Source organism: Hyperolius riggenbachi, chromosome 3, assembly GCF_040937935.1.
Source record: "Hyperolius riggenbachi isolate aHypRig1 chromosome 3, aHypRig1.pri, whole genome shotgun sequence".
Lineage (NCBI taxonomy): Eukaryota > Metazoa > Chordata > Amphibia > Anura > Hyperoliidae > Hyperolius > Hyperolius riggenbachi.
The window spans coordinates 89,544,425-89,567,695 of NC_090648.1; the positions used below are offsets into that span (position 1 = coordinate 89,544,425).

Below are 23,271 nucleotides of genomic sequence, written 5' to 3' on the forward strand. Positions count from 1 at the left end.
CGTGTGGAGCCCTTGGGCAAGACTCCCTAAAACTGCTTCTGCCTATAGAGCACGCCCTAGTGGCTAGCACTTTGAGTCCACCAGGAGTAAAGCACAACATAAATGTTCTGTGTCTTGTCTTGTGGAGTCAGTGGGTTACCTATTCTATTAAACTGATTGTTTAACAATTAAAGAATAACTCTAGTCAATGTTTAAATTCACCACTTTTACAGGGATTTTCCTGGTTTCTGCATCAGAAACTCTTCTTATAGTTATAGATTACTGTATATTGGTATGTGACCCTGCCCTTTCAGTGAGCTTAGCCTAGGCTATTAAGCAATGCAGAATTCTGCCTCGAAGAGCATTCTGGGAGAGGAGTTATATTTTGTACTGGCTTTGGAACTGTAAATTAACATTCTGCAGAGATCACCAACAGGAATAGCCTGTAAAACACTTCAGAATGTAAATCAGGGCAAGGAGAGAAATCAGCAATTTCATTAACCTCCTTGGCGGTAATCTCGGGCTATGCCACCGCGGAGGATTGCTCTGGCCCTGCTGGGCCGATTTTTTTTTTTTTTTTTTTTTGCAAACACGCAGCTAGTACTTTGCTAGCTGCGTGTTAGTTCCGATCGCCGCCGATCCACCGCTACCCGACGCGAAAGAGGGATTCCCCCCGCAGACCCTGTGCGCAGTCTGACCAATCACCGCCAGGCTGCGATATGGGGGTGGGGGGTGGGGTTAATCGGGACTCCCTTTGACATCATGACGTCAGTCTGATCGTCGTTCAGAATGGGATTTCCTGTTGGGATCCGATCGGAGGGGCTGGGCGGACGCCGCAGGGAGGGGAGGGGGGGGGGGGGGGAGGTAGCATGTAGCTAGTGCTAGGCTAGCTACATGCTAAAGCAAAAGCAAAAAAAACAAAAAAAAACCTCCTGCGGCCGTGTGCTGCAAATAATCAGAACGGCAGGGAGGTTAATTATATTATTTTCACTACAGTTAAGTGTTGTCTATGTACGTGAAGGCGAGGTTTTACATCACTTCCAATTCTTGATAACCCCGTTACCAAACAGGAAGCAAGGTACATTTTATGAACATGCAACAAAATATATTCATTGATATTCTAACTGAAAAAAGGGCCATAACCACAACATTCTCTCCTGAATCTGCCCTGAAGTCTCTCCTTAGAATGATGAACTTCGAGCTACAGAGTTTCACAGAAACACCTGCACACATTGTCAAATCACAACAAGACCTTGTTAGAGCAATACCTCGGTTTTATTTTTTTAAGGAGTGCCTCCGAGCTTAGCCCTTGCGCTAAGAGTCCCCCTCTGATCTTAGCCCTTGCACTGAGAGCTTTGCCTCTGATCTTAGCCCTTGCACTGAGAGCCCCGCCTCTGAGCTTAGCCCTTGCACTGAGAGCCCCGCCTCTTAGCTTAGTTCTTGCACTGAGAGCTTCGACTCTGATCTTAGCCCTTGCACTGAGAGCCCCACCTCTGAGCTTAGTTCTTGCACTGAGAGCTTCGCCTCTGATCTTAGCCCTTGCACTGAGAGCCCCGCCTCTGAGCTTAGCCCTTGCACTGAGAGCCCCGCCTCTGAGCTTAGCCCTTGCACTGAGAGCCCCGCCTCTTAGCTTAGCCCTTGCACTGAGAGCCCCGCCTCTGAGCTTAGCCCTTGCACTGAGAGCCCCGCCTCTGAGCTTAGCCCTTGCACTGAGAGCCCCGCCTCTGAGCTTAGCCCTTGCACTGAGAGCCCCGCCTCTGAGCTTAGCCCTTGCACTAAGAGCCCCGCCTCTGAGCTTAGCCCTTGCACTAAGAGCTCCGCCTCTGAGCTTAGCCCTTGCACTGAGAGCCCCGCCTCTGAGCTTAGCCCTTGCACTGAGAGCCCGCCTCTGAGCTTAGCCCTTGCACTGAGAGCCCCGCCTCTGAGCTTAGCCCTTGCACTGAGAGGGGCCTCTGAGCTTAGCCATTGCACCGAGAGACCCGCCTCTGAGCTTAAACCTTGCACGGAAAGAGGCCCGGCTCTGAGCTTAGCCCTTACACTAAAAGAAGCTCAATTCTGCCACTAGAGTTAGTTAGAGCATAGAAGGTGGAAACTGATGGAAAATGTGACATGTCAGCAACACAATCAAAGTTTCACTATGGGGCCCTACAAAAATACATATATTCAATTACTCTGTTGGCTATCCTGATTCAATTTGCATATAGTTGCCTGTGACCAGCATCCTCTGCTGCATTATACATATTTGTAATAAGAACAGTTAAGAACACTGACCTGTGACATCCCCTCCATGTCCAGCTGCATGAGGTCCGTCTGATTTACAGTCAGTATTGCCATTCCTACTCGGAATATGACCTCTAGTCCCTGTAAGGCGACAGCAGCCATCAGTATTTGTATAGCAGAGCTTTCTTCATGTAGTCACCAGTGAGGATACCCGTCACTCACCTCGTAGATAAAGATATCAAAGATGCGGGTGGCCACAGGCAAGGGGAAGGTAGTAAGAAACAGGGTTAGGAACCAGGAAGAGGCGTACATTGACGTGTGGAAGCAGTGAGAGCGGAAGTGCAGATTCAGCTCTGGGAGCTGCTCCTATAAAAACACAATACAACAATCTCATGATATATATACTACTATAAGGAGCTCCAAGCGAAGGACCCTACACAGTATAGAGAGTGATTGTGGGGGGCTCATTAGTGGTAGAGAGAAGATATAATGGTTAATAGAGACACCTGCTCCCCAAATAGAAGTGTTCAATACCATAAACCTGGGCAATTTTCCTTTAACACCAGGATGTCAGGATTGGCCCTCATTTGGCAATACCTAAAGTCAAATATGAACCCTTTGTAATTCATTTTTAGTACTTTTTTATGGTTTTAAATGGTGTTTTATAAATACTCAGGAACAACAGGAAGAACATTTATATTTGTACCCTAAAGTAACTTTTTCTTGTTAATATTATAATTGGTAACATGACTTCCTAGTGAAAATAAAAAGTGAGCAAAAGGTTACTTCGATGTCAAATATTTTTGGTTAGAATTTACAAGCATTTTGCAAGACTTCACGTCAGAAGATGTAAAGGACGGGACATACCTGTAACATATATTCCAGCTGATATATACAAAGGCCCAGCTCAGCCATACTGGGCTTAAAAAGTTCCCGTAACCGATACTCCTGCATCAATCGGACAAACACACAAAAGGCTTCTTCTTCTGGCATCTAACAGGGAAGGAAGAAACACACGGAGGTAAAGGTGAAGATCAATAGGATACTTCTCAAAATGCTGAGGAACCTATTTCAGGATCTGTCAGTTGCCCCAGGTCTACCTAATAGTGGCCAACATTTTTTGTCCAATCTTACCAAATCTAAGTAACAGAAGGGTAAAATGCTTGGATATATAGAACAAATACAGTCCCTTATAATATTAAGAAATGGTAAGATTGGACAAAAAACACATGTTAAGATTTTCGGGCAGATTTACTGCCAGATCGATTATTTCCAGCATGGCCGATCTGATTTCCGATCGATTTCCCACAGAAGTGAATGGAAAAATCGATTGGAAAATCTATTAAAAATCAGATCGGACAGCCTGGAAATAATGACTCAGGCAGTAAATCTGCCAGAAAATCTTAAAGTGGATCCAAGATAAACTTTTACTCATTGCATAATTATGTTCCTTTCATATAGTTATAGGGCATTCCTCAAACCAAACACTTTTTTTTTTTATAGGATGATTATAGGAGGCGCCCTTGTAGAAGATTAAGTGATGTTTGTACACGATGCAGTGTATAATTGGTAAAAATAAAACCGCCTACCTTATGAAACGACACTTCACTCAGTAGGGGTAACGAATAACATTTATTGGTAGAATGCACTCAGGACAACGCGTTTCACGGCATAAACCGCTTCATCAGGTCAATATATGGTGCTGTTTCTGGGTATAAACGAACTGGGCGCCAAACGCGTTGTCCTGAGTGCATTCTACCAATAAATGTTATTCGCTACCCCTACTGAGTGAAGTGTCGTTTCATAAGGTAGGCGGTTTTATTTTTACCAATTATACACTGCATCGTGTACAAACATCACTTAATCTTCTACAAGGGCGCCTCCTATAATCATCCTGTGTATGTATAGCACCCCACGTAGTTGGAGTGCTATTCTTGCCACAAGTTTGTGGTAAGAAACTTTTTCGTAAAGGAGTTGCGACCATCTACCCCAAAGACCGAGTGGGGACGGGACTTCCCCACATGCCTACATAAGTGGTTGCCTACCAGCAACCTACACTTGTGAGTAGTTTTTCATTTATCTTCTATACTGATTTGTGAAGATAATACACTATAGGGGCTCCCGGTGTCTCTGTGGTTTTTTCCGTTTTTTGTTTACCACAGTTCCCATACTTTTTTTTTTATACTCTAATTCCCTATAAACTTAACAAGCCTCGCCCACAGCTTCTCCAGAGAGCATTGGCACTCTAAGCCTTAATAGCAAGGGCTTATGGGAGCTCAGTTTGAGCAGGAGCAGGAGGAGGCTACTAGCCAGAGATTTCAGAGGCAGAAAAGAGGAGGGATTAGGAGAGGGGAGTGGGAGATACAGATCAGCTTGCCTGTGTGTCATGTGACAAACAAAACATGGCTGCCCTCATTGTATCACAGCAATAAATCATAAACTGTTGAAGCTGTTTGCAGCTAGATTTGAGGAGTAAACTATCTAAACTTTAGATAAGATATATAGACAAGTTACTTGTTACAGTTAGTTTTTCATCTCGGATCTGCTCGGAACCTAGCATTAAAGTTGTGGTTCACCTACAGGCCAAGAGATCCCAGTACAAAGAACTGCATAGCTGGTAATCATGGAGACAGCACCCAGTTACCAACTATGGCATTAACATTCAGCCTTATTTAGCAAATGACTATCACACTGCTTTGTCATGTGCCAATATCCCGAAGGTTATGACCAGGCTTTGTAGGGGTCCCGCAGCTCAAGACAAACACTTCTGGCACGACTGTTCAGAACCAGAACAGATTACCCAAAAATGTTCACTCATACACTTACACTATATTTTTCCAGATTGAGCGACATCCAAATATTCATACTGCGGTCTAGTCCAGGCTTCCCAACCCTTTCACCAAGTACCACCACCAGTGCATGTTTTGTGGAAATCCACAGAGGTAGTTAATCAGCTTTGCTGAGACACTAATTACCTCACCTGGGCAGGTTTGTGGTTCTCTGCAAAACATGCATGGTTGGGAAGCCCTGCTCTAGATGTTTCTTCACTGCCATTGAGCACCTTAATGTGTGGCAATTAGCAATTGTAATTATGTTAATTACAACAGAGGGTAGTCAAACACCTTTCATAAAGGGGTAAGCACAGTAAAGATATAAGAAACATTGTTCTAGAACCTAGGTTCTCAACGTGTGGTACACGAACCCCAGGGGGTACTTCTGATGGTTCCAGGGGGTGCTCGGGCTTGTATACTTAACCAAGAATAACAAATTTAGAGTTTTAGAAGATTATAAATCTTATTTTGATCAACACCAAATTAGTATTTAGCTAAGTAAAAACAATAGTAAATGCTTGGAAATCATTTAGAACTTATTATGTATTAGAATTAAAAATATATTTGTCAAGGGGTACTTGTGATAATGTTTACTATGCTAGGGGGTACTTGGTGAGTACAGGGTTTTACAAGGGGTATATACCAATAACATGTTGAGAAACACTGTTCTAGTACACAGCAGATTGCCCAGTTGAAGTGGTCTTATTTTTTGGGGGGTTATAGTTAGGAAGTAGGTTGGTTAGTATCATTCCCTGTTTATGACAACAAAGCAGTAATAAGAAAGCACTGGAGACTGGAAGGACAGGAGACTGGATGAAATTGTACAGTCAGATTCTAAAGTGTGTAATTTTCTGTATTTGCAGAGATACATCTGTACATGATGAAGATTAAGCACACTGGACATTTCACCTGCATGAGAAGAAGACCCACAATGAAGGCACTGCCCTGGCAGTAGCCCACCTCCCGGTCTATGAGCGAGTATGCCTGCGGGAAAAGCACATGATGATATTTAAAAAAAAAAATAAAAAAAAAAAATTACAATATCTAAATGCATTTTTAATGTACTTTTGTGTATTCACAGCTAGGTAATTGTGGCACGTTAATCGCTTCCCATTCCATGACGCGAGTCTCATGTCTAAATTAGCTACCCTAAAGACTCCTGGACTTGAGACTCCCGTCCGGCCTTAAAAGTTGCCCTAATCCTACGCCGCATGCATGCATGCCTGCCGCTCACGGACATATTGATGCCATAACAGCAATCATTCATAAAAAAAAATAAAAAAAATAAAAAAAGTTAAGGGTTTTTTTAAAGTTACAATGACACACACACAAAAAAACAAAAAGTTTTAAATTTTTTTTGTTTTTGAAATGTTAATCCCTAGCAGACTAATTAACCCCTAAGAATGACCTTAAGATTCGCGGACGCCTGTAATGGCTGCCGTCCATAGCGACTAGATGTGATCACTAGGGCGACAGCTCGGGACCAACACTGTATAGATGCTAGCAATGCATCTGTACAGCACTAGGGTCCCCAAACTGTGCGCTCTAGCGATCGCATATTTTTTTAACCAGGAGATGACAAACTCTTTGGAAGAGTTTTAAAAATGTGGCACTTGTCATGTAAAAATGTGTAATTATTGTGTTTACGGCTAATTTTCCCTGATAAAATGCATATGAAATTAAGCAATACTTGGGGGGAAAAAAAAGTACTCAAAGAAAACATTCTCCTGAAAAAGACAAAAACACAATAGGGAATAAAAACTTATTGCTGTATCAATAGTAACACAGCAGAAATGTTAGTAATGTTAAAGAGCACCCAAGATGGGCAATTATAAACAAAACATTCTGTACATACCTGGGGCTTCTTCCAGCCCCCTCCAGCCTCATAGTCCTCACTCGCCACCTGGTTCATCCTCAGTTGGTCTTGGTAAGTCATCCAGTTGGGGCCAGATGGCGCAGTCTGGGTACCTGCGCTCCCCTATCTCGCTCCAACCTGGGAGCATTCTGCGCCTGTACAGTGGTACTGTGCAGGCACAGAGCGCTCCGGATGACGAGAACAAGGGAATGGCTGTACCACGCATATGCAGTTGGCCCCGAACCGGAGGACAGTGAGGGAGTGGTAAGACTGGAGGGGGCTAGAGGAAGCCCCAGGTATGCATGTTTTATTTATACAGTGGTTTGCAAAAGTATGCGGCCCCTTTGAAGTTTTCCACATTTTGTCACATTACTGCCACAAATATGAATCAATTTTATTGGAATTCCACATGAAAGACCAATACAAAGTGGTGTACACGTGAGAAGTGGAATGAAAATCATACATGATTCCAAACATTTTTACAAATAAATAACTGCAAAGTGGGGTGTGCGTAATTATTCAGCCCCCTTTGGTCTGAGTGCAGTCAGTTGCCCATAGACCTTGCCTGATGAGTGCTAATGATTAAATAGAGTGCACCTGTGTGTAATCTAATGTCAGTACAAATACAGCTGCTCTGTGACGGCCTCAGAGGTTGTCTAAGAGAATATTGGGAGCAGCAACACCATGAAGTCCAAAGAACACACCAGACAGGTCAGGGAAAAATTTAAAGCAGGCTTAGGCTACAAAAAGATTTCCAAAGCCTTGAACATCCCACGGAGCACTGTTCAAGCGATCATTCAGAAATGGAAGGAGTATGGCACAACTGTAAACCTACCAATCAAAGGCCGTCCACCTAAACTCACAGGCCGAACAAGGAGAGCGCTGATCAGAAATGCAGTTAAGAGGCCCATGGTGACTCTGGACGAGCTGCAGAGATCTACAGCTCAGGTGGGAGAATCTGTCCATAGGACAACTATTAGTCATGCACTGCACAAAGTTGGCCTTTATGGAAGAGTGGCAAGAAGAAAGCCATTGTTAACAGAAAAGCATAAGAAGTCCTGTTTGCAGTTTGCCACAAGCCATGTGGGGGACACAGCAAACATGTGGAAGAAGGTGCTCTGGTCAAATGAGACCAAAATTGAGCTTTTTGGCCAAAATGCAAAACGCTAGGTGTGGCAGAAAACTAACACTGCACATCACTCTGAACACAGCATCCCCACTGTCAAATATGTTGACGGCAGCATCATGCTCTGGGGGTGCTTCTCTTCAGCAGGGACAGGGAAACGGGTCAGAGTTGATGGGAAGATGGATGGAGCCAAATACAGGGCAATCTTGGAAGAAAACCTCTTGGAGTCTGCAAAATACTTGACTGGGGCAGAGGTTCACCTTCCAGCAGGACAACGACCCTAAACATAAAGCCAGGGCAAAAAATATAGCCATGTGTTAGAATGGTCCAGTCAAAGTCCAGATGTAAATCCAATTGAGAATCTGTGGCAAGATCTGAAAACTGCTGTTGACAAACGTTTTCCATCTAATCTGACTGAGCTGGAGCTGTTTTGCAAAGAAGAATTGGCAAGGATTTCAGTCTCTAGATGTGCAAATCTGGTAGAGACATACCCTAAAAGACTGGCAGCTGTAATTGCAGCAAAAGGTGGTTCTACAAAGTATTGACTCAGGGGGCTGAATAATTAAGCACACCCCACTTTGCAGTTATTTGTAAAAAATGTTTGGAATCATGTATGATTTTCGTTCCACTTCTCATATGTACACCACTTTGTATTGGTCTTTCACGTGGAATTCCAATAAAATTGATTTATGTTTGTGGCAGTAATGTGACAAAATGTGGAAAACTTCAAGGGGGCCGAATACTTTTGCAAGCCACTGTAAATGCCCACCTCAGGTTCCCTTTAAGGGGGTAAAGGCTCAGGAATGTGAAGTGGTTAAAATCAGTGCTTTAATCAAAAAACATTTAAAAACCCATATCCAGGCAAAGATCTATAAACTTGGTAATCAGTGTGCAAAGGTGTGACCTTTTTGGGTGCAATGAGGTTTCAGCAACTAAAAACCCTGTATTGAAAATGTGATCACATGACCTGGAGGGGATATGTACAGAGAGTGAGTTTCAGGCTCTCTGTGTGGGGCTGCAGATTCCAGGATGTCATCATCCCAGCCAAGGGACACTTTCGTTTCCATGGAGAAGGTAGGCAGGGCAAGACCCGGGAGACAATGGAGTGCCTTACAGTGGGCGGGTGAGGAAGGGAAGAATAGGCTAAAGATCTAGCATGCTGGATTGTTATGCCACCTTCAGTGATATCTGTACACAAGTTACAGTCTTGGCAGAGAAGGTCCCGAATGGCCACCTTGTCATGTAGTTTTACCTTATCCATCACCTTGAACTGAATATCTGCACATACTGGCATGCTCAAGCTCCTCTGTCATGGTTATTTACTCTACTGCAGTGTTATCGGCAGTATAACAAAGTAATTATAGCTGCGGTTCTGCTTTGTTTGTCCTCTCCCCACTCAGTGCTAGGCATGTTTACATAAGATAATAGAGAGCTCAAACAGCACTAGTCTCCTCAACGATGTTTGATTTGGCAATATTATAACAATCCACCCACGGTGTAGGTTACATGCCAGGTTTTGTATGCATTCCTTCAGCTCTGCATATTGAGGGCGGGTGAACCATCTGCCAATGAATAGATTACCACAGATAACCAAGTCACTGCTGGGGCATAAAGGAAGCAAATAAAGGTGGCCATACATCTAGCGATGATGAGCAGATTCGACCCAGAGACAAATTTCAATTTCATGCTAAAATCAATTTCATGCTAAAATTGATCAGGAATCGGCCTCCTACCCCCCCTCCCCCGCTATCCTCCTAATGTTAAATGTCCCGCTGGTGCCCAGTGCAAGTTATTCGTTACGTGTCCGTGGCCCCTGCTTGGCACCCGCTGGCTCCAGGCGCACTCTGTTATTCATACACCACGCGGTTGCCTAGTAACATGGTCACGTGTATGACGCCTGACGTCATACGCACACCCTTACAAGGCAACCACGTGGGGCGCACGTGTATGGAGGATGGAGAAAGCCTGGAGCCAGCAGAGCACAAGTTGAGGCCGCGGACAGGTTATGTATAACTTACACTGGGCACAGGGGGGGAGCTTTTAATATTAAGGGGGGCAGTGCCAGGGGTTTCGTCACGTCCGACCTGAAATTGCACGCGGTTACTGCTGCACACCCAGTCAAGCATGTCGGCCTGACATCTTGCCGCATGTGCGATCGACTGATGCGACCAATTTTGTCCTGAAATTGGTCGCATTGTCGGTTGGGCATGCACCTGGTGGCACCAATTTTTATCTTATTCGATTATAATAATCAAATCGGATGGTCGATCGGCCGCCAAGTCGCCTGATGTATGGCTAGCTTTAGGTATCTATACAGTAAACGTCATACTAATGCCATTACATATCCAACAAGACCTCAGTGCTGTAGAAATAACCTTAGTCTGAGACTTCTCACTCAGATCATCCGGCAGCCACCCAGTGCACAACGGGACCACCACCATATAGAAATAAAGTGGAATCAGATATTGTAGTCCATGTTTAAAGCATGTATTGCAAACACAAAAACACTCAGGAACTCCAACCCATATTAGAGACTTTAATGATTACCATCATAATATGTCCTACACATGCCTGGCAGATTTCTTAAGAAAATAAAAACTCAGAGCCTCTATTGACCAATAGTGTCAAACCCAATGCAAATGTTAAGTCCATAAAACTGCTAACCAAACCAGACAGACACAAGGGAGATTACCAATCACCATTTTCTCCAAGAACCCCCAAAATGTATCCATTCATTACCCAACTAAAGCATCCCCTAACACCCATCAAAACTCAGAGGCCACCCCCCCCACCCCCCTTCATGATGCCTAATTTCCCGCCTCCTAAATGCCATGTTCCTGTCCATCTGGCCCCAATTCTCCACTATATCATTTTCGTGAACCTCTTAGGCTCAGACTAAGGTTATTGCTACAGTGCTGGGGTCTTGTTGGGTATCTATATGCACAGTTGTGGAATAGCAGACTCCGGCAGCATTTGACGTCAAGGCTCCACCTAGGTCTTTGCTTTTATTGTCCTATGTTCGTGCCATTACCTTCATGACGTTGAAAAGTCCTTCCTGCCCAAGGCTGTCCTGTCCCCTGAAAAAGTCATGTTCCGGATAGGTGCGAGCAATGTCCCTGCGGATGAGCTTCTCACAGGGCGAGGACATTCTCAGGAGGTCTGCATATTGCTTCTTCACTGGCATATCCGTAGCATTGCACAACATCTGCCACACCATGGCTCGGAAGTGATGGGGGATACCCTTGCGGATCAGCTCCTGCAATGCAAACATACATAAAGGAAGAACACAGCAGTTTTATTTAGATTAAAGGAGCACTAGCCCCCAAAAAACTAACATTTAAAGGCCAACTTAAGTGAGAAGTAGAGGCTGGCATATTTATTTTCTTTTAAACAATACCAGTTGCCTGGCAGTCCTGCTGATCTATTTGGCTGTAGTAGTGCCTGAATAACACCAGAAACAAACATGCAGCTAATCTTGCAGATCTGACACGGTCAGAAACACCGGATCTGCTGCATGCTTGTTCAGGGTCTATGGCTAAAAGTTTTAGAGGCAGAGGATCAGCAGGATAGCCAGGCAACTGGTATTGAAATGAATATGGCAGCCTCCTTAGCCCTCTTGCTACAGTTGTCCTTTAAAATACATACTTATAACATGTACATTTCTCCCAGAGTACAATTTACTATCAATCACTTTTCTCCTATGTTGCGGTCATGGGCGTAACTAAGACCCACCAGGCCCCCCTGCAGAAATTCTGAGCGCTTATATAGGAAGTTGCGTCAGAGGCTAGAGAGAGAAGCATGCGAGCTGGAACGCACGGATGGTATGTTTGTCTGCTGCTGCCCGCCGCTGCACACATATAGTTATTGAAGCTGGAGGGGAGCGCAGAGCCCGAGGTGAGGGAGGGGGGGGGGAGGGCGCTTCCAAAAGGTCAATAGAGTGCCTAAATCCAGTACTTACAAAGCCAAGGGCGCCCTTGGCTCCATAAACACTGAACTACTTACTGCACCTTGTGAACAAAACTTCACTTGAAGTACCGGAGCTGCAAATATAAGTCTACAGCGTGCTCCTGTCATCGCCTGTTAGTGGAGAGATGAATGAATGGGAACACAGTTCCTATTCATTAATCTAATGCTGCATACACACTTGAGATAAAAGTCTTTGGAAAAGGCAAGATCACAGACCAATTTTACCCCCTTCCATGTAGTATGAGAGCCATACTCTACACAGTCTATTCTATGGAGCTGCACTCCCCATCAGATAAAATCTTTGCAAGATGCTGCACACAAACATGCTGTACACATGCAACAGATCAGCATCTGCAAAAGATCTGTTCCAGCAAAAGGCATTCATAGTCTATGATATCTGCAGATCCTCATACACACCTTGTTTTACAGGCAATCATCTGCAGATCAGATTCACCAGGATAGATTTTCAGATCTGCAGATGATTGCCAGATATGCAGATGAAGTCTGTTAAACAAGGTGTGTATGAGGATCTGCAGATCTCATAGACTATGAATGCATTTTGCAGGAATGGATCTTTTGCAGGAACAGATCTTTTGCAGATAATGATCTTTGGAGTGTATACGGGCATCTTTGTGTGCAGCATCTTGCAAAGATTTTATCTGATGGGGAGTGCAGCTCCATAGAATAGACTGTGCAGAGTATGGCTCTCATACTACATGGAATGGGGTAAAATTGGTCTGTGATCTTGCCTTTTCCAAAGACTTTTATCTCATGTGTGTATGTAACATAAGTCCCTGATTCAATGAACGCCAGAGTCTAGGAGACACCTGCAATCATTGTATCTTCCTGTTGTTACAGTGCCACTCATTGCTTCCGATTCACATGCTTACGTATGTGAATCGGAAATGACTGAGGACATCTTGTGGCCAAATAATAAATTACATTTTTATTTTGTAAAAATCCCAACACTGACTTTTATAATTAACCATTTCCCTCCCATAGTACCCAATTTTTTTTGTATAGGAAAAAGAAAACAAAAAAAATTACATTAAAAAAAAAAATACATAAGTAGTTACCTTAGGGACTGAACTTTATTTAATATTTATGTCAAGAGGGTATATTACTGTTAATTTTTAATTTACAGGCTTGTAATTAGTGATGGACGCAAAACTGAAAAAAATGTACCTTTATTTCCAAATAAAATATTGGTGCCATACATTCTACTAGGGAAATTTTTTTAAACGTTGCAATAACCGAGACAAGTGGGCAAATAAAATGTGTGGTTTTATTCACAGTAGAGCGTTTTATTTTAACACTATAATGGCCAAAAACTGAGAAATAATGATTTTTTTCAATTTTTTTTATTATTCCACTTAAAATGTGTTTAGGATACAATAAATTCTTAGCATAATGTACCTCCCGAAGAAAGCCTAATTGGTGGCAAAAGAAAACAAGATATAGATCATTTAGTGGTGATTAGTAGTGGTTTTGGCGAAAGAATGGGAGGAGCGCAAACAGGTGAAAATTGCTCTGGTCCTAAAGGGTTAAAAACCCCTCAGTGGTCAAGTGGTTAAGGCACTCTAATGACTTGTGGAGGCGGCTTTAAGCAGTGAAATGCATTGTCTTTGTGTGAAATAAAGTTGAAAAATATCTCGTTTAGTCTCCTTTCAAGGAAGTCTAATTTATTTATTGTATTTATAAAGCGCCAACATATTACGCAGTGCAGCCTAATCTTATACCTTAGCGATTATTTAGTTGGGCGCCTCCTTTATCCTAGATTGTATAGGTAGTAACCCCTACTAAAGGGTCTGTCATATTTTAGGTTCTTCAAAAAGTATTCTTTCGGACGCTGCGACCGTCAAGGACCTCACAAGGCCGAGTGGGGATGGTACTTTACCACATGAGTAGATAGTGGTTCCTGAATATAGCAAGCCAACCTGGTGAGTATTATTCTAGCACACTATTGTCATCAACCTTACAGACATTACTACTCCAGAATGGGCTCCTGGCAGTTAACCGGTCATGCACTGCAGAGCTCAATCCTGACTGGCAGCTTTCATTGAATGTGTGTGCATAGCTTATGATCATAGCAGGGGTTACATTGTGAGCTCAGGGGTGGACATTCAGTGACAAGACTATGTACTCTGTAAAGCGCTACAGAGCATGTCACCGTTATGTAAATACACACTAGTAAAAACTTTCAGACTGATGTTATGAAAACAATTTTGACTTAGGGCCCGTTCACACTGCACGCGTTTCCAGCCGCGTTTTGGAAACGCGTGCAGGTGGCCAAAACGCACGACATCAGACATTGCATAGAGTGCAATGTCTGATGTTCACACTGCATGCGTTCCGGACCTGTGCGGTCCGGGAACGCATGCTGCACGCAGATTTTGCAAAAACGCGTGGCTGTCCCATTCACTTTTCAGTGATGGGATCAGCCACGCAACGCACACAAACGCGGATGGCCATGCGTTCGTACGCGTTGCGGTCCGCACGCGTTCCGCACGCATGGCCATCCGCATTTCTGATCTGAATGGGCCCTAAAGGATCTTAGGCACGTCCAACTCCACGACATAACCAACCCAACGGCAAACCGTGTACCTGACCTTTATTTTCCATGTATCACCCAACTAAACAACCAACTCATTTGCATACAGCGCCTTCAAGCGAAAGACGGACAGCGTGACATGGCCGCATTCAAAACAAGCAAAAGTCTCTGAGAAGACTTGTACTCACTTGGCCAACTGCATGATAACAGCTCAACAGTTGTTTGAGTTGATCCAGCGGATGGATGGGGCAAACCTGTTATCAATCGCTCATCTAGTTTTTTTCAACGCCTACACATGCCAGATTGTCGCCCAACAGATCAAAATCAGATGACAATCGGGCAAATTTGTTGGATGTGTGAATAAGCCTTAAGTTACCTGGTACTAACAAATGAATTCATTAGCTTGGAAGTAAATGAGGTTTAAAGCTCATTACGTTACATTGTGTGCAATCATCATGATGCTCTATATTTGGGCAGTGGTTGTTGATTATAGTTCTAAACTAGCCAGTTATATAACTAGCGGTACCGCTGTATCGTAGAAATCACTGACATAACACAAAGCCTCCCTCTTCCCTCCACAGGAGGTAGGTCAGCCCTGATCAGATTGACACAGTCTTGCACTCCAGTCTAGCTCCTCCCCTCACTGACCTTTAGCAGCTTCTCCTTCCTCCTGGTCCATTCCTCCCAGTGCGTGACAATGCGTCCCCATAACTCCCAGCTGTCCTGGTCCAATGGTGGTGGCCCCGGGGAGGTGACGCTGGTCCTACCGGATCCGGAAACACTTCGTAGGGACTTGGAGTCAGCTTCCAGTAGCCTGAGATGCACAATGGAATAACCAGATAGTTAGAGGGCATTAAACAGATGTGCCAATTCTCAGCATTCCTATCTTTATACAGCAATGATCAAGCATTACAATCTTTAACCACTTCCTGTCCCTTTGACGTGAAAATAAGTCTCTGCACTCTACTCCGTAAAAATCTTAGATAACACTGTTTATCTCTAACCTGATTACCACCACTACAGAGTTGTAAAGGAATGACAGCAAACCCCTCTCCTCCTCCCAGGGAATTCAATAGCAAGAGTTAATTAGTAAACAAGTGTAAAATACACATTCCAGGAGCAGACAGTAGCGGATTGTATAAATTACTTAATTGTTAAACATGAAATCCTGTTAAATAAACAGGAGGGATAGAAAAATAAAATGTGCGGGCTTAATGTACAATAGAACTGTTTACATTAAAGCTACAATGTATGAAAGTGGATGAATTGTGTATTTTTTTCCACTTTTTTCCTTCTTTGCCTTTTAAAATGCAAAGAAAATAAGGTAATTACTAAAAACAAATAGCCACAAAAAGCCAAATTTGTCCTAAAAAAGAAGAACAATACATAGATCATTTAGTTGTGAAAAATATTGATAGTTATTGCCAAAGTAATAAGAGCTGAGCTGAACTGTGAAAAGGACCAGGGTAGGGAAGTGGTTAGTAGAACGGCTTATTGCCTACAGCAACAAGAAAATGGTCATGAGGATAGCATTAAGGTTGCTTCTGCTAGCCTTCTGAAAATACTAACTATTGCAGTGTTCTTCCCAAGCCCTATCAGCCGGGCACTCGCCCAGCTAATTTGCTGAGCGTCCGGCTGGCTTCCTCGGTCTGCTCCTCATGCCCCTCCTACCTGAACCGCCTGACACTGCTGCAAATCTGAATGATGTAATTCAGGAAACATCCTCTAGAAAGCACACAGGGATACACACTGGTACAGCGGACAATCTTCCTCACACTCTCTGCTGACACATGATGAGGGAGCTGCTAGCATGTGCCTCTCACTGCAGTCCTAGCTAGCCCCGCCTCCTTCATGATGCAGTGCCGTTAAGCTTTTCCTATGTTTTTGAAAAGCTTACTGTGGAATGTGCGTAGTTTATGTGTATAGTTTTTAGTTTCTGCGTGTTTGTGTGTACTGTGTGATTTCTGTGCGTCCCCGGTCAGGTGACTCTGGGACTTTTGACAATTGCCCAGATTGCCCTTATGGAAGTGCCAGCCCTACATATCCATGTTCCATGTGTACGTATTGGTACGCCACCTGGTCAGTTGGGCAAGGGGTGAGCTGAATGACAGCTCACCCTGCGGCCGCTGAATCACCCTGCGGCATTAAATATACTATTTCCCCTCCATGTGGTAGCAGCCATGGGCTTTCGAGTCTCGAATTCGAAATTCTAAGGTGTGACTGCGGGATGGTTAACTTACCCAGAAGCCTCCGGGACGTCGCTGTTTCATTACGCGTCATAGACGTAATGAAAGCCGCGTTGCGTTTCTTACTACCGCACTTCCTCTTTCAAGCCGGATGGAGGAAGCGCGGTAGTGAGTGGTGGAATACAGCTTTCAGTACACCTATGAGGTATAATGGAATGCAGACGTCCCGAAGACTTCTGGGTAAGTTAACCCCCACATCCCGTAGTCACACCTGAGGCCATTAGACTTAATTAGAATTCCAAATTCGAGTCAGTCGGGACTCGAAAGCCCATCCCTAGTGGTAGCAACCCCCGAATTATACTTAGGCAGGGCACGGACTATAGCATTGCAACTATAGCACCGCCATCAACTGGCACTACGCACCTCTGTGCAAGCGCCAAGATGATCTGCTTCAGTCGTGCTCCACTCGGCCACATTTTCCTGCCACCCGGCTGAAACAAAATTCTGAGGAGACCACTGTATTGCATAGACAGATTTCCTGCTCTTAATACACACTGACATCTGTCAGTGGTGGCTTCAGCTCTGCCTTCCTTGTAGCTGTCAGTCCCCCCCTGGGCTGGCGGATAATCCAGGGAAGTCATATGAATGGGCACACAGCATAGAAATAATGCAAAGCCAATGCTTTACGAAGTGTCAGTCGCTTCAATGCACCTTTCCACTCCCAGGCTATACAAATGAACAGTGAGCAGCCAAACCCATCACTTGGCAATGTACATGCTGTTAACCAAATGAAGCAGAAAAGAGGTAGAAGATGAATTACACACCGGGGAGCAATCTGTTATTGGCTTTAAGCTGTTCACTTTATCTCTATAAGAAGAACCTTTCCAAAGTAATAAAAAGGCACCAAGAAACAAGCAATGAACTGCTGGCGTGAGGAAGATAATGTCTTAAGTGGGCTCTTCTACTCTAATCTCTATAAAGAAGGCAGAAGTGAATTTCCCAGCCTAGCTCTGCCTGCCAATCAGTGTACAGAAGAAATGTAAAACTGAAATTGCACTATGGATAGTATATAACTGACCAGAAGCAATGCATCCCAAGGCAAGCACATACAGTGGCTTGCAAAAGTATTCGGCCCCCTTGAAGTTTTCCACATTTTGTCACATTACTGCCACAAACATGAAACAATTTTATTGGAATTCAACGTGAAAGACCAATACAAAGTGGTGTACATGTGAGAAGTGGAACGAAAATCATACATGATTCCAAACATTTTTTTGCAAATCAATAACTGCAAAGTTGAGTGTGCGTAATTATTCAGCCACCTTTGGTCTGAGTGCAGTCAGTTGCCCATAGACATTCCCTGATGAGTGCTAATGACTAAATAGAGTGCACCTGTGCGTAATCTAATGTCAATACAAATACAGCTGCTCTGTGACGGTCTCAGAGGTTGTCTAAGAGAATATTGGGAGCAACAACACCATGAAGTCCAAAGAACACACCAGACAGGTCAGGGATAAAGTTATTGAGAAATTTAAAGCAGGCTTAGGCTGCAAAAAGATTTCCAAAGCCTTGAACATCCCACAGAGCACTGTTCAAGCAATCATTCAGAAATGGAAGGAGTATGGCACAACTGTAAACCTACCAAGACAAGGCCGTCCACCTAAACTCACAGGCCGAACAAGGAGAGCGCTGATCAGAAATGCAGTCAAGAGGCCCATGGTGACTGGACGAGCTGCAGAAATCTACAGCTCAGGTGGGGGAATCTGTCCATAGGATCTGAACACACCATCCCCACTGTCAAATATGGTGGTGGCAGCATCATGCTTTGGGGGTGCTTCTCTTCAGCAGGGACAGGGAAGCTGGTCAGAGTTGATGGGAAGATGGATGAAGCCAAATACAGGGCAATCTTGGAAGAAAACCTCTTGGAGTCTGCAAAATGCTTGAGACTGGGGCAGAGGTTCACCTTCCAGCAGGACAACGACCCTAAGCATAAAGCCAGGGCAACAATGGAATGGTTTAAAACAAAACATATCAGAATCAGAATTTATTTCGCCAAGTACAACGGTGGATTGTACCCGGAATTGGTTTTGGCGCATACAGGGTCGTTGGTGAAGAACAAGAAAATAGCACGGTTAAGCATGGTACATACGTAGACGTGGGACAAGCATACATAGGACAACATTACAGTTTGTGCGTACATTTAAGCAGAGCGTCGTATACAATTAAGCATGGTACATACGTATAAACAAAAGCAAAATCACAGCAAAAACAGAGCATTACAGCATACACGTACAGTTAACATAATACAAACAGAGCATTACAGCATACACGTACAATTAACGTAATACAAACATAGCATAGCAAGACATACACTGATAGCGGGAACAGAAAAAGAGTGGGACTGGAGGAGCAGCCTGAGAGCTGATATGAGCGCTGCCATTTTCGGCACTGGACGCTACACAGCGACGCGCTCCCAACTATCCATGTGTTAGCATAGCCCAGTCAAGGTCCAGATCTAAATCCAATCGAGAATCTGTGGCAAGATCTGAAAACTGCTGCTCACAAACGCTGTCCAACTAATCTGACTGAGCTGGAGCTGTTTTGCAAAGAAGAATGGGCAAGGGTTTTAGTCTCTAGATGTGCAAAGCTGGTAGAGACATACCCTAAAAGACTGGCAGCTATAATTGCAGCAAAAGGTGGTTCTACAAAGTATTGACTCAGGGGGCTGAATAATTACGCACACCCCACTATGCAGTTATTGATTTGTAAAAAATGTTTGGAATCATGTATGATTTTCGTTCCTCTTCTCACGTCTACACCACTCTGTATTAGTCTTTCACGGGGAATTCCAATAAAATTGATTCATGTCTGTGGCAGTAATGTAACAAATGTGAAAAACTTCAAGGGGGCCGAATACTTTTTCAAGCCACTGTACCTCTGTCCACTCCTCTCCTCGATCCCCCTGGAACCCAGAAATTTTGGGAGAAAGACATTTTCAGGCAAGAGTAGGCAACTCTTAAAGAGAACCAGCGGCGTAATAAAAATGTCTCAAAGCAAATATTTACCCAAGGAGAGGGAAGCCTTTAGATCCTTCAGAGGCTTCTCACATTGTCCTCCAGTCCTCTGCCCAGGACCCTCCTTAACATCAGGGCCACAACTCCTTTCCTGGCACAAGTGCTGAGCATGGCCAGGCCTGCACAGCAGGAAGGAGCTGCTTGTACGGCTCAGGCTAACTGCATAGGCGTGGCCAAATTCACACAGAAGAGAAGCACAGCCCCAGTGTGATTACCAACAGCCCTTGTTGGTAATCATCTGGGGATCCACACTCAGCTACAAGGGACCAGAAGAAGGAGTGGGAACCACTATAGGATCCAGAGGCTTTCTACTTAGGCAAGTATCTGTTTGCGTATCCAAGGTTTGCCTTGGGTATACTTTAAGGATGAGGAGAGGAACGGACAATATACAGAGGTATATGAATCCAGCATGAACAGGTATATCCTCAAAAATAAAGATTAAAAAAAAAAAAAAAAAAAAAAAAAAAAAAGGACCTACTCCTAGGCCAACGCAGCCCAAGGGCACTCTATGGACATGCTATCTGGAAGAAAAACTGAGGGAACCAGGGGTGGAGTTGACCTTTTTAATTTTGTGGCAGTCTTTCCTGTGGGCAGGCCTGGAATATCTCAGCGTATGGCTGTCCTGGAGGATGACTGGAGAAATATTGCTCTGGCGGTCAACAAATCAGCCTCAACATTAAAACCTGTGGTGGGTAAAGTTACTCAAATTGATTTATCTTGTTACAATGGCACCTATATAGGTGGGGTATATTAAACAGCAAATGAAGACAGAATGTGATAAAAGCAGAAAAAAAAGAAAGAATATAGGCTAGTGTAAGGATCAGAGTAGCTTTCATATGGGCAAAATTGTTATTAAAGGATACCCCAACTGAAATGTGACATAATGAGATAAACATGTGTATGTACAGTGCCTAGCACACAGATAACTATGCTGTGTTCCTTTTTTTCTTTCTCTGCCTGAAAGAGTTAAATATCAGGTATGTGAGTGGCTGACTCAGTCCTGACTCAGACAGGAAGTGACTACAGTGTGACCCTCACTGATAAGAAATTCCCCTTTTTTACCTCTTTCTTGCTCTCAGAAGCCATTTTCTGCTAGGAAAGTGTTTTATAGTTGGAATTTCTTATCAGTGAGGGTCACACTGTAGTCACTTCCTGTCTGAGTCAGGACTGAGTCAGCCACTCACATACCTGATATTTAACTCTTTCAGGCAGAGAAAGAAAAAAAGGAACACAGCATAGTTATCTGTGTGCTAGGCACTGTACATACACATGTCTATCTCATTATGTCACATTTCAGTTGGGGTATCCTTTAAGACAGCTGTCAAAGCATCTCTAATACAGCAGGTCTCCCAGGGCATTTCTGACATGTAATGGCTAATACCTACCAAAAACAATCCAAGGAAGGTCAACCAGTGACCTAGTGATAGGGTCATGGGCCTTTAAAGTCTCACAGAAGTATGTCAGAATCAAAGACTAGCCTTTATGCTCCAATCCCACAGGAGATTTACAGGACAAAGTCCACTCCCTATGCCATCATAGGTGTACATTTTCAAAGCCTGTAATCTGTGCGTCTTATGGTACAAATGATACACTCAGGCCGATGCTGCATCAAGTGCTCCAACCCGGCACAGGGTCACAGGCCCTCCGTCCAAACTAACGTGATCCCCGTGGGAACTGCAGAGTGCACATCCCCTCCGTCCAAGCTATGTGATCCCCATGGGAACTGCAGAGTGCACAGCCACTCCGTCCAAGCTCTGTGATCCCCGTGGGAACTGCAGAGTGCACAGCCCCTCCGTCCAAGCTATGTGATCCCTGTGGGAACTGCAGAGTGCACAGCCACTCCGTTCAAGCTATGTGAGCCCCGTGGGAACTGCAGAGTGCACAGCCCCTCCGTCCAAGCTATGTGATCCCTGTGGGAACTGCAGAGTGCACAGCCACTCCGTTCAAGCTATGTGAGCCCCATGGGAACTGCAGAGTGCACAGCCCCTCCGTCCAAGCTATGTGATCCCTGTGGTAACTGCAGAGTGCACGGCCCCTCTGTCCAAGCTATGTGATCCCCGTGGGAACTGCAGAGTGCACAGCCCCTCTGTCCAAGCTAAGCGATTCCCTTGTGAATTGCAGAGTGAAATCTCTCTCCAGCCGGCACACTCTGAGTCCTCTGTCTTGAGCCTTCTCTTGGCTTTGGTTTGCCACTGGCCCCCTCTCTCCATGACCTGGCAATGCACATGCACCAAGTCATGGAGAGAGGGCACCAGCAACAATACAAGCCAGAAAACACAAGACAGAGGACTCTAAGAGTGTCGGCTAGAGAGTTAAGGGCATCAGCTGTGCACTCTGCAGTTCTCACAGTGATTACTTAGCTTGGACCTGGGGCTGTGTACTACGCAGTTCCAACAGGGATCACTTAGCTTGGACAGTGGGGCTGTGTACTCTGCAGTTCCCATGGGGATCACTTAGCTTGGATGGTGGTACCGTGCACTCTGCAGTTCATCACTCAGTTTGGACAGTGGGGAAACCTAGCAGTAATGGGGAGGCGGCTGCAGTGAGGGATCCCCTTGATTGGACGGGGCCGAGGTACATCATGGGGATGGGACACCTGGCACTGCTGCTAGCATGGTCGGGGTGGGGAGGCAGCTTGGTGGGGACACCTGTTGATGGCTGCAGCTACTCTGCTGGAGCAGAAGTGTTAGGTTAGAAGGAGGAGACACACCACAAGATGTCACTGCATCATGGACACACCAGATTGAGAATACTATTTTTTCCAGATTTCTGTCCTCTAAATATAGGTACATCTTATAATGTGAAAAATTACTGAACACGTGCAGGCTTACTAAACAGGAAGAGCCAAGATTCGAACCAAGGTCTCCCTGGTGTCTGATGTAGAGCCCTAAGCCAGTGCACTATCCCAGCCACAATATAAGGGGCTCAAAAAGGACCAAAAAAAGTCTGACTAAAAATAGCTAATGAAAATAAAGCTAAAGACACTGAAAATCTATTTATACAATCTAATACTCCTGAAAACTGGAGAGCATGGCAGCAATTGGTAAGACAATGGAGACTTGCACTATTGTCCCTGACCAAGAACGCCTTACTCCACCAGTCTCAACGCATCTCTGAATTTGGAAATAAAAACAGTAAACTCTTAGCTTGGCCATCAAAAGATACCGGGGCCCCCACAGCCATTCTTGCTATCTTAGATGGAAATTACAATATTCTAGTTGACCCAGAACAAATAAATGAAACCTTTGCCACTTTCTATATTCCTCTAGAGCAGGGGTGGTCAAACTTTTTAAGTCAAGGGCCACATTGAGTTTTGAAAATGGGCCGGGGGGCCAGAGTGTGACGCGCAAAGCGCGCTGCTGCAAAAATGAGCGTGGCCATGCCCGGATGTGGGCGGGTACATAGCAGGAAAGGGTGTGGCCATGACAGGATGTGGGTGGTAACAGGAAAAGGTAACAGAAAACACTTCAATCATGTGTGGCA

At 44.5% G+C, this 23,271-nt stretch overlaps 1 protein-coding gene across 6 annotated transcripts in view; it reads right to left on the minus strand.

The window, feature by feature from the left end:
- Nucleotides 1–23,271, minus strand: part of EVI5L (ecotropic viral integration site 5 like) — a 93,503-nt gene that overhangs the window by 34,833 nt on the left and 35,399 nt on the right. For all 6 annotated transcript variants that reach the window (XM_068274547.1, XM_068274543.1, XM_068274546.1 and 3 more), the window contains exons 3-8: nt 15,177–15,342; nt 11,043–11,267; nt 5,940–6,014; nt 3,067–3,192; nt 2,422–2,565; nt 2,251–2,340 (exon numbers count right to left, since the gene is read on the minus strand). In XM_068274547.1, the coding sequence (XP_068130648.1) occupies nt 2,251–2,340; nt 2,422–2,565; nt 3,067–3,192; nt 5,940–6,014; nt 11,043–11,267; nt 15,177–15,342 (826 nt within the window). The remainder of the gene's footprint in view (nt 1–2,250; nt 2,341–2,421; nt 2,566–3,066; nt 3,193–5,939; nt 6,015–11,042; nt 11,268–15,176; nt 15,343–23,271) is intronic.